At 27.5% G+C, this 12,404-nt stretch overlaps 1 protein-coding gene across 6 annotated transcripts in view; it reads left to right on the top strand.

Annotated features, from left to right (window-relative positions):
- Window positions 1-12,404, top strand: part of Kif3C (Kinesin family member 3C) — a 42,506-nt gene that overhangs the window by 20,383 nt on the left and 9,719 nt on the right. For all 6 annotated transcript variants that reach the window (XM_067047758.1, XM_067047756.1, XM_067047757.1 and 3 more), the window contains exons 5-13: window positions 41-277; window positions 1,320-1,459; window positions 4,360-4,585; window positions 6,251-6,426; window positions 6,506-6,594; window positions 7,510-7,560; window positions 8,894-9,116; window positions 10,143-10,303; window positions 11,576-11,676. In XM_067047758.1, the coding sequence (XP_066903859.1) occupies window positions 41-277; window positions 1,320-1,459; window positions 4,360-4,585; window positions 6,251-6,426; window positions 6,506-6,594; window positions 7,510-7,560; window positions 8,894-9,116; window positions 10,143-10,303; window positions 11,576-11,676 (1,404 nt within the window). The remainder of the gene's footprint in view (window positions 1-40; window positions 278-1,319; window positions 1,460-4,359; window positions 4,586-6,250; window positions 6,427-6,505; window positions 6,595-7,509; window positions 7,561-8,893; window positions 9,117-10,142; window positions 10,304-11,575; window positions 11,677-12,404) is intronic.

The following is a 12,404-nucleotide window of genomic DNA, read 5'->3' as shown; positions in this document are numbered from 1 at the left end:
TTATTATAATATATATATAACACTGATTTGATGTTTTCAGATTTGACTTGGCATGCAGCTGGGTCTGTAGCAGATTGTGAAAATCTAATGAGCAAGGGATGGGCCAACCGATCAACAGGTGCCACACTGATGAATGCAGATTCTTCAAGGAGCCACTCGATATTTAGTATAAGTATTGAAATGATGACAACTGGTTCTGGGGATCTTGATGGCTTAGTAAGGAAAGGGAAATTGAGTTTGGTTGATTTGGCTGGAAGTGAAAGGCAAACTAAAACAGGTAAGTTAATTCAACACTGCAAATTTCCCTGTAAAATTTTTAAATGGATGTTATTGAATATATAAGTTTTTGATCTTTATTGTGAGTTAGGTAAAAGTATAATTTTGTTAAAGAACTAATTTATGAGATGAGGTACCCTACATTACGATGCTTTGACTAATCATGTTCAATAAATAAGGTATGCTGGATAGGAGGTTAATTGTTAGAAAGATAAAAGGATGGAAACACCACTCCATAAGGTGTTCACTTATGGTTGTGTAGGGGATAGTTAGTCTTAAAGGTATTTACTTTAGGTTCTTGCAGCAACAGATACTACTCTCTGTAAGGTATTCGTTTACAGTCAAGAGGGAAGCCTCACTTCTACAGGTGTCCTCAGTAGATTCTAGTGAAAGAATGGAGACAGCTTAGGAGTAAGATATAAGAAAGTGGAGAAATCCAGCCTTCTCTGGATCAAGAGTTATGAGTATGTGGTCTGTTTTCACTCGTTAAAGTGAAGTATGCCTCACAGTATGTCTGAGCTTACTGCTATGAAACTGTTGGAGTTGATTATCTTGGTTTGTCAATTTTGTGCTCGTGACAACTCTGGGTTTAAAAACACCCTCTAGGGATGCTACACTTAAGATGTCAGCTCTCATTGGATCAGAGGATTCTATGAGAATTACATGTATAAAATAAAAATATTCACAGGAAATAATGCATTTATGAATATACAATGTTTTTCTGATGATTGTAGTTCATGTCAGCAGTTAGGTCACATCATATTAGCCCATAACAGTTCTAGTGGCAGCTAGAGTGGTGACCAGCAAATAGTAGCAATGGCGCTACAGATTTGAAGATTTAGTCAGAATCTGATAACTTTTATATTCAAACTGATTAAATCCAAATAATAAATAATTGCTACAATTTATGTGATAATATTTAAAAAATATTACTAAAATATAAAGGCTGTATTCCCTGTCATTTGTGATATTGATAATTTAATTTTCAGAAAATTTGAATATTATAAACAACAAGTATCTATAATGATATTTTTTTTCTCTAGGTGCTATGGGAGACAGATTAAAGGAAGCAAGCAAAATAAATTTGTCACTCTCCGCTCTTGGGAATGTTATATCAGCTTTAGTTGATGGTAAAGCGAAGCATATACCTTATAGAGATTCTAAGCTTACTAGGCTTCTTCAGGTATTTCAAATTAGCAAAACATGCATCGTAATTAAAATAAATTTTTCACGATTTTATGATCACAGCACGTCATTCATGAGATAAAATCACAGAGGGATCACAAATCTTTTCACTAACTCAATTGAATAGACAACAGACTCTCAGGATAGTTTGTTTTTTTCCATAGCTCTTAGCTTTTGCGAAGTCAACTTGTTTCATTAAACTGTCAATTGGATGTCAATGAGGGAAAAGGGCCAATCCATTTACTAAATTACATTGAAAAGTCTATCAGAACACCAACATAATTATGATTTCATTATTTAACTTTCTTGTAATATTCAATACATATTTTTTTTTTTTTATTTTTAATAATTTATTTATTGATATTTACAACTGTATACACATATATACAACAAGTAAATTTGCTGTAGGTGACATAGTGACATGATAAAAACATGTGGAGAATCTACCCATTGATAGAACTCCAAAAACATTTCTAGAGGAGAAGATCTCGAGGCCATCTTCTTTTCAGACGCCTAGGAGGATTATTAGGTAATGAAGGAGAAGCCAGGTTAGAAACAAGTGGATTTGGGTGGTTGAGAAGTTTATTATGGAAGGAACGGTATCTGGTTCTGGCCAAATCGGCAACATATGGAATATTGAGGTCCTGATGGATGACTTGATTTGTGACAAAGTAAGGAGCATTAAGGATTTTGGACTGTAAGGATTGGATTCTGGAGGAATTTGATGGTTTAGTGGAGCCCCAAAGCTCAACTCCGTATGTCCAGATAGGCCTTATAATAGTCATGTAGATCAGTCTTTTGTAATGGATTGGCAATTTAGACCGTTTGTCTTGTAAATGTTGCAATAGTCGGAATCTACGAGCAGTTTCTTGTCTTTTTAGTCTTGTATGAGGATTCCATGTCAGTCGTTTGTCGAGATGTAGTCCTAAGTAACGGGTCTGTTCAATACATATAAACTTTAATCCATGACACAATGTTTCAATTTCAATAAGTAGCACTTTCAGTATTTCACAGAATTTTAAGATTTATCACATTTAGCTTTAATGTAAGAATTTTTTGGAACATAGTGAGAAGTAGATGTAAAATTCTACAAAATTTTCTTTATAAAATTAATCAATTATTCATTAAGGAATAGGAAAACTAATAACTTCAAATTAATTTTGATTAAAATTATAACAAAACTTTATTTTAATGCCCTAAGATTACATTGCTGGTTTTGGCCTGATTTAATTTTTATTATAGGGTGCATGGGAACAGTCCTTTTTTGTAACTAAATGATAAAAGTGATATTATTTCAATAAATAATAATATGATAAATATTATATTTAAACTTTAATTATCAACTAATTAATTGGATTTTAATTAAATTTCAATCTATTTTAGTGCAATGTATATAAAGGAGACGCTGAAAATTACTAATAATTTTTATTTTAAATATTAAAATTATTCTTTAACATAATTATTTCTTTTTAACTTTGCTATTACTACTACTTTACTACTGCTATTTCTATTTTATTTTAATTTATTTCTATATTTTATTTATTCATAACTTTCTTGTTTTATTGTGTATATATATATATATATTTTTTTTATGTATGGATACTGTAAATTTTAGCATTTGATTAATTTGTAAATTTAAATAAAAATTGTATAATAAACTGAATATTTGTGATGGATCACTGGAAAAGAGAAATATGAGATAAATGAGAGTGGAGTAGAGAGGGTGAAATAGGTACAGTTGAGAAAAAACAAACAAAAATGAAGTTGCAATTATGAGAGATAGTTGTCCATGGATGACTTGTACGAGGAGAAGATGGTTGGGGGTATGGTCAAAATGAAACACAAATAAGATGATTTAACTTATCTAATCATGCCAACGTTTCAGCTAGAGTTTCTAGCCTTCATCAGGGCTGTTAGCTTGATATCCAACTGCCAAGTCATTCCATGATGCCATGCATCCAAAACGTTGGCATGATTAAATGAGTTAAATCAATTTATTTGTGTTTCATTTTGACCGCACCCCCAACCATCTTCTCCTCGTACAAAAAATAAAGTTGGCTATAGATCATAAAAAAAACAAAAAAAAACTTAGTTTTAAAAAAAGGACACTGTATTATGATATTTATTAATAATGAAACAAAAAGCAAAGGAAAAATAATAATATTTTGCAAATTACAAAAGTTGACTACAGAACGAAAAACAAAAAAAATGTAACTTGGTTAAAAAAAGGACACTGTATTATATCTATTAATAATGAAACAAAAAGCAAAGAAAAAACAATAAAATAAAAAAAAATCATTTTTGCAATATTTATTTTAACTAGTATACAACACAGGTACAATTTAAAAATACAAAAAATAAAATATTTATTATTAATAAACTATGAATTAAATTTTATTAATTTATGTATTTTTAAAAACCTAGATATAACCATAAGTATAATTGTTATTATATTTTAATTATGTTTTTGATAAAGATTAATTCATGGGTTTTTAGAATGTGTGGTCACTAAAAGGATAATTTTGACATTATGGAACAAAAAAATAAGTCTTAAAAATATGAAAAATTTTAAAAATACATCAATTACTTCAACAAGATTTATATGGAATAATTGTAAAGCATGGTGATTGAACAATTTAGAAAGTTTGATTATAGCCAAAATGAAAGAGGCAATGTAATCTCAGTGTATTAAACTGAAATTTCATCAAACAATTAATTTGGAATTATCAGTGGTTCTATTTCTTAATCCATAATTGATTAATTTTATAAATATTTTAGAATCCTAATTTTTTTAAAATGGTTTTAAAGTGTATTTCACAAGTACAATTTTTAAAATAATTATTAATTTATGTTGATTTGCACAAAGAAAATTAACTTTCTCGACTTTTTTTTTAATAGGATTCACTTGGAGGAAATACTAAAACACTCATGTTAGCATGTCTTTCGCCAGCTGATAATAACTATGATGAGACATTATCAACCCTCCGCTATGCCAATCGGGCTAAAAATATTTGTAACAAACCTCAGATAAATGAAGATCCGAAAGATGCCATGCTGAGGAAGTATCAAGAAGAAATAGAGAAACTGAAGTCAATGCTCACAACACCTAAAATGACAGCAGTCGGTAAATACATTTTACTGTATTCATATCATTATTTTTTAGATTCTTAAAAAAGAATGATATTTTTATTTAAAATTAGAATTACAATAAATCAACTTAAATTAATAGCACATTTTATGACCCTTATTTGATGTTAAAATCTTTGATCTCAAAAGAAATTACTGTAATTGATGATCATGACTTTAGTGGTAAAAATTGATAAAATAGCTCCTTGAACAGGATTAGTTATGTACTGCATTATTTTCTATTTTACCACCTTTTTTTAAAATAAACAATGGGGAAGCTTTTTATTTGTTTGAAATAAAAACTAAAGGCTAGGCTGAACACTGGTCTGGATTTTCTGAAGTTATATAAATATTATTTTAAATTATCAAAACCTGTCTCCTTCTGAAGTTTTTATTGAAATCACCAGTAAAAAACGCTATGAACTTATTTTACAACCCAAAACATTTATTTAAATATCAATAGATTGTACAACCAAAAAATAATATAAGTTATATAGATAGGCCATATAGATTGTTGGAAGATAGTCCGAGTGGCGGTCTAAAAGTACAAAAATAGTAAAAGAAAGCTATTTATTGTTAACCAACGTTTCGCCCCACTTTTCAGGTCTTCGTCATGGCTAAATGAAAGACAAGATTTTAGAGTTAACAAAACATGAAAATAAAAACATTTCAAAACAATTGTTATGTTTATAAAGTATATAAAAAAGAATCAATATAACAAAGTATACATGTAGGTAGACTGGAAACAAGTTACTAATAAATATAACCAGGTGTGATAAAAGTTACATACAGCTAAATACAGATCTAGACTAATAAATTGTCGGAGACTACTCATTAAAATTAGTTATAAATATGGTAAAGAGGTTGGTGTAAAAGATAGAGCAGATGGGTGAAGTAGATATGGTATAGGTGAGATAGGTGAGAGTAGATGTAAAAGGGAAATATTAAGAAAATTGATGAAAATAAACAATAAACATAGGGATTACCTTTCAAATTGAAACACAGCGAATGACTGAGAAAATAGGGGAAACTCAGGCATAGAAAAATTTCCACACTTCCTAGGCTAGTCTAGGTAAACTGACAGAAACATTTTACATTTAGCCCTGATGAAGCCCTGCAAAGTGGAGAAAAACGTTGGTTAATAAAAAATAGTTTTCTTTTACTATTTTGATACCTTTATTGACCGCCACCTGGACTATCTTTCTAGTATCTACTTTATACAGTTAACTGTCTTCTTCCATTATCTTTCATTGGTTAAGATAATTACATGAAAATTAAGTTTAAATTAAATAAATTGTATCCAATTAAGTCGTAAGTCATTAAGTCTCAAAACACTCTTTATTTCTTTAAAAGTCTAACGTTTCGGCCTGTTTAGCTATCCTCAAGGACAATCTTACATACAAATTTACACTACATCAATAATTTTAAATCTTTTCTCCCAAGGTCACCAATTTCAGTCAAAGTGACCCTATTTTGTCACTCTTTACATTATTATTAAAACTTTTAATTACAATCAATTTAACACTATTATACTTTCCTATCTTCTTGGGTGATAACATTCATGTTACCGATTGTTGTTAATCATATTTAAAACATTCAATTGTCATCCAAAATATTTCCGTAGACTTTGGAGAAATGGTTTAAATAAACAATTATTTAACAGTTGATGAGGTGCTATTACAACAAGAAAGGGATAAAGTGCGGCTGGAGTATGAAAGGGAATTAGCAGCATTACGATCTCAGTTCGCAGAGATGCACATGTCGAAAATTCAAGTGCAGGCAGAGTTTGAAACTCTAAAAAATCAATATGAAAATCAAATTCAACAGATAAATAATAAGGTAATAATTATATCATTAGAGTGTACATATTATTTTATCTTGATATATAATTCTAATTATAGTTTTTCCATTCAATCAGTCTGTATTCAAACAAGAGCCGATAACTATTGTTGATGCTGGAACAGAACGTAAAGAAGAAGGAAATAATAAGGAAGAGGAAATTAACAGGTATAATATTGACATATTATCTACTGATAGAAATGAAGATTTGTTCAATAAACAAGTATGTTTTATTCTAAGTTAAAATTAATTGTATTCTCATCATAATGGTGGCATAACTAAAACCTTATTACAATAGAAAAACTGTTAATTGATTCAGCTAATAACTAGCTGAGATGCATAGTAGACCAAAATAGGCATGGTATATAAAGGAAAAATGTACATATGTGGTAATTCTCCAAATTTGGTGTTATTTTAGTAACAGTTCTTTTAATAATGATTGACCTCCTGAATGTGAATGATGTTATTTTTATATTATTATAATCCTTAATATCAAAATATCCTTCTCACTTTGAGATTCTAATAATTTATTGTTATCTAGTTATGAAATATATAATGCTCATTTTGTCATTCTTTAACCCAATCACAAAGCTGAGACTGAGAATTTACTTGTCAGTTGTACCAGTTCCTTTTGTAGTAATACTTTTAGAAAATGGCTACATTCTTTTCAATATTGTCTCAAGTATTGGTATGAAACATAATCTGAATTTTAAATATGTCTTAATCATTGAGATGATCAACTGTGCATAATTTCCTTGTTATTTGAAAATGTATCCAACTCAGTCGCATCATTTATTTGTTTTTAGGAATCAAATCACTTAGTATATATTTCATATTTTTTATCCACAGGACTTTTTTTTTTAAATCAATTTTGTACTAAAATAAAAAAGATCAAAGATTAATGTGTTAAATGTATATTTGTATTCATAACATACTCAGAAAGTTTCTTTCTAATAAAAATTTTAAGATTCATGAGAAAATAAAAATCTGGCCTAGGTTTAGTATATTAATGTTCAATTGTATACCAATTGTACTATAATGTACAAGAATTTCTTTTTATGTTGTTAATTATTTCCTTTTTAGGCTCGATAAAAATGCTGATTCAAAATTTTCTCAACAAGAAATCCTTGCCAGGTATGTGAATTAGAATAAGTTCCTAATTTTCATCATTATTACACGAATCCAATTATTGTTTAAAAGATATTTTGAAATATATTTATTTAATCCTATTAATACTTCAAGTTTAGAATGCAGTATTTACTTTATGTAATGAAATATAAATCTGAAATAAAAGTAAATATGGACAGCGATATAAATATGAGATTATTGATAAATACTGTAAGCTTTATTTTACTTTTTTTGGTAAGTTATATAATATATAATAATAATAATATAATATATAAATAATAATAATAATAATTACTATATATTGCTATTATAAAGTTTAAAGTGTAGCTTATTAATATTCTCTATCAATCCTCGTTCTGTTAAATATTGATTTATTTGGTCATTTTGTCATCATGTTTTGAAAGCGAAAATTATAAATCATCTCTAACCAAAGCAATAACTATAAAAAAAACTATAAACTAATAACTATAAAACCTATAAAAAATTTGAAAATGCAAAAAAAATTTTTGATTTTGATTTTTTGTGAAATTGTAAGCAAGAATAAAATACATATATTAATAAATGTTTGTATTTAACATGAAGAAAAAGAAAATATTTGTTCTTTTATGAAGCCAAGTTCATCTGGACAAATAAATGGGAAGATACTGATTTCATTATATGATTTTGAGTGAAATAATACAATATTTGTTGGAAATAAACAAATTAATGTCAATAAAAGAATTTATTTTCTTTTTCACTTTAAAAATATTTGTTTCTTTTTTTATTTTATATATATTTCCACTGTTATTATTTATTCCAGTTATTTTTTCCACAAGTCCTATCAAGTACAACAATAATCATCCATAGCAACCGTAAATAAAATTAGTAAGAAATCCCTAACAGGACATGGTAATATGTACGTTGCTATGGTAAACTACTTGAGTTTCTTCTTGTATCCATGTTATGCAATAACTATAAACTTTTTTGGTACCCTTTATCTACTTTGTTTGTTACAACTATTTTATTAGGATAAGGCTAACATCTGATAACTTAAGGCTTCACTGAAAAATAAATTACCTGTTTATGAATAGTGTAAATTAAAAAAATAATTAAAGCATGATAAAATGTTCAAAACATAATATAATTATTAGAATTTAGTTATAGGAGCAGTGAGTGTCTTTTAAAAGAGTAAAATATATGTATATTTATTTCATTAATTCCCATTTAAAAAAAAAATTCATTAATTCCCGCCCTGTTTCAATATTTTTAATATATATTCATTTACAATTTTTTTTCATGTAATTTTATTTGTGATTAAAACTATACTTTAATGACATTATATGCATTTACATGTCAATAGGTTAGTGAAACTCCAACGCACATTGGTTGGAGGGGAAAAAGCTGGAGATCCGGGGTTAAAAGAACAAAGAGCTAGAAGAAAACGAGCAGCTGAAAAGAAACTAAATGCTCTAGCCGAAATATTGGCTAAAGAAGAAAATAACAGCCTCGTCTTGGGCATGTATGATGACATGCATGACCAATTAACAGCGAAAAGTGAAACATTGAAGAAATATCGACACAAGGTATTATAATTGTGAATATTTGAAAGTTTAATGAGATAATTTTTTAGCATAAAATGCTTTTTTATAACCTAATTTGATAGGTGCTACTAATAAATTTAACAATGAATGAATCAATCAATCAATCAATCAATTCTTAATGCTTAATGAAGGTTCTTATATGCCAAAAATGAAAATATGTTAATTGGGTCAAAGGTCAGACTTTTTTCTTAAAAGGTTTCCAAATCAGCATTTACATATCAATTGGTCAGCTGGTAAATACTAAATAGCCTTACACCGATTATTTTAAAATGATTAAATAAAACTGGGAAAACAATATCAGGAGATCCCCACTGGGGAGTTCTATAAAAATATATTTCCTCATATAAGTCGAAAACCATGGTACAAGCAAACATAGGGAAAGACATCATAAAAACTTATTTTAGACTTAGGACAAATCATAGTATTTGCAATAACTACCCCCACAAAATAGACATAAATGAAACTTTTCAATGCAAAACTTGTAGCAGTAACGAGACCCTTAAATATATTATACTTGAATATCAATTATATCAAAAACAACAAGAAATATTTTGCAAAGATCTAGATACAAATCAAAATATTGTTTATGATATTATAACAGATATAGTTTAGGTATAGTATATTAGTAAATCACATATATTTAACTTAATAAATAATATCAGAAACACATAAAATACAGGTAATTAATTTTTTGGTATATGGAATAAACCAATGCCACACAGGAAAAAAAAAAGGTTGAAGAAATTTTAGTTTTAAACTTTTTAGTGGGAGCTCTTCATTTATTCATTAGTTATTACTTTTTGAGATAACTTATTTATTCTCAAATCTGTGGTATTATTGACTTTTCATAATCATACAATATCTGCATATCGTTTTTTTTTCATTGCCACTTTTACTTCTTGAAAATGTCATATTACAGATTATTTTCCCTTTTCCACTAATGCATTATGTACATTCTTGTTTCTTTGAAAACATTACATTATTGTATAATTTATCATTAAATTACAGATTAAATCACTGGAGAGAGAAATAACAGACTTACAAAGTGAATTCGAAGTTGAAAGGACTGATTATTTGGAAACTATAAGGAGGCTGAATCGTCAAATAGAACTAGATAACCAAATTCTAGAAAAAATTATTCCAACTTTGAAGAATCAATATAATTACAGGTAAAAATAAGTATTTTTATTTGAATACATAATTTACTTGCCTATTTAAAAACACCATATGAATGCTGAGACATCGAACATGGAGATATACAAATAATATTGTGTATTCCTTTGACAGCTTATTCCTTTAGAGTGGTAATTAGCAAACTAGGGCTTTAAAGTCTTAATGTAAAACGGGATCAAAGAAAAAAAAATAGTTCTAAAATATTTACATTCAGACATAGGAGGCATTTTAAAATATTTAGGAAACTTGTTTAAAAATTTTTTAATAAAAAAGTTGCCATGGAAATGATTAAAAGGTAATATAAAAATGGAAAAGAAATATAAATGATGGTAAAAGGAAGGATGGGAATTTCATAAGGAAAATGATATGATTAGGAGTCATTTTATAATTCTTAAATGCAATGTTATGTTGATGGATCACTAGGAAGATTCTCAGTAAATTCTGCTCCAGACATCTTAGGTCATAAACCATAACTTTTTGATGATATTACTAAGGTGTAGATTTAATTATGTTATAGTTTCAGATATCAGGCCTTATAATGAGACTGACAATGCCAGATAAGAATGAAACTACTTTGTTTAACCCCTTAACTTGTACGAGTTAATTCGAGCACATTAAACAGGCCAAACACTCTGAAGATAATTCAAGAAGTGTTGTATTTTATGCTGCTTTATTTTTCCACACTCGAATATATTATAGAGAATCGAAAATAACAATTTGGATTATCTCTATAAACAATTTTTTAAGAAAATAACAATGTGATAATAATAAAATAAATAACAATGATTTATTCTCTGTAATAATCCTCTAATACAACTTTATCCTATGTTTATATAGGGAGCTAGGTATTATGACCAATATCCAAAATTAAAATAAAAATTTTGATATTTTTATTTTATTGCCAAGACAATGTTTTTTTGCATTAAAAAAATGATTTTTTTTTTAAACTATGCGTTAAGGGGTTAAAAATAAAAAATTTTTCAGAAATAAAAATTATATTTTTATTTTAAATTACAACTATTGATATTAGTAAATTTTAGAGTTTGAATAATGAAGAGTTTAATACAGATATTAAAAAAATGGATGTTAAATACTCAACAATTAAAATTTTGTTATTTTCAGATGATTTGAGAGTTCATAGTTTTCAAATTTACTTTATCTCCCTTTTGTTGTAAAAATATATTCTCATACATTTAAGATAGTACATAAAATTATACAATAATAATTCCAAAATATTCTTAATATTCATTTGAATTAATTTTTTTAAGTAACATTGAAGCGATCAAATCAGAGGCCCGATGGGATGATGACTTGCAGCGTTGGATTTTGCCAGATTTAATTCCTATCAGGACTAAACTTCCTCCTGCAGGTTTGTATTAATTTTTTTTAAATATTTTTAAAAATATTGTAAGTCAAGTAAGCTATGGTTAATATTAGATGCATACAAATGAGAGATTAGAGAAGTTATAACATCTTATATTTAATTATTATCATGTTCTGCTCAGACATAAAATAGTTTTTAATTGTGGAGGCTGAATGGCTTATGTATAAATATTTATAAGAAATGTTGAGTATCTATTTCATTCCTAAAAAACAAACAAAAAACTTAGAAATATTCTTATCTTGAATATGGGAATACTACAGGAGTACCCATCGTTTTGCTCCATTGGGGCACATTGTGGGACATCAACCAAAATTTTTTTTTCAATATAAATCAATAATTATAATAAATAAATATAAGAAGATGGTCAGGGTTGCAGTAAAAAAAAAGAACAAATAGTTTATAACTATTTTAATGTCCGACGTTTCACCTCACTTTGCAGGGCTTCATCAGGGCTAAAAAGATTGATAATATTACACCAATAAGGTAATTTAAGCTAGGATAAATATTATGTAAAAATAAGGTGATAAGAAATTACATATAAATAAAAGGAAGGAAGACATAAAATAGTATCAATATAAAATAAACTTGAATAAACAATGATAAGAATAAAAAATAAGTAACAATGGCAAGAATAAAATTTTTTTAAAAAATACATAAAATATACAGTTAAAAAAGTACAGGAGACTTACATAAAACAAAAACAATACGGGGGG

The sequence above is a fragment of the Halyomorpha halys genome, unplaced genomic scaffold, assembly GCF_000696795.3.
Source record: "Halyomorpha halys isolate HHAL.00 unplaced genomic scaffold, Hhal_1.1 Scaffold835.1, whole genome shotgun sequence".
In the NCBI taxonomy this organism is placed as follows: domain Eukaryota; kingdom Metazoa; phylum Arthropoda; class Insecta; order Hemiptera; family Pentatomidae; genus Halyomorpha; species Halyomorpha halys.
Note: the sequence above shows the minus strand (reverse complement) of the source record. Positions and strands in the feature narration are given on the sequence as shown.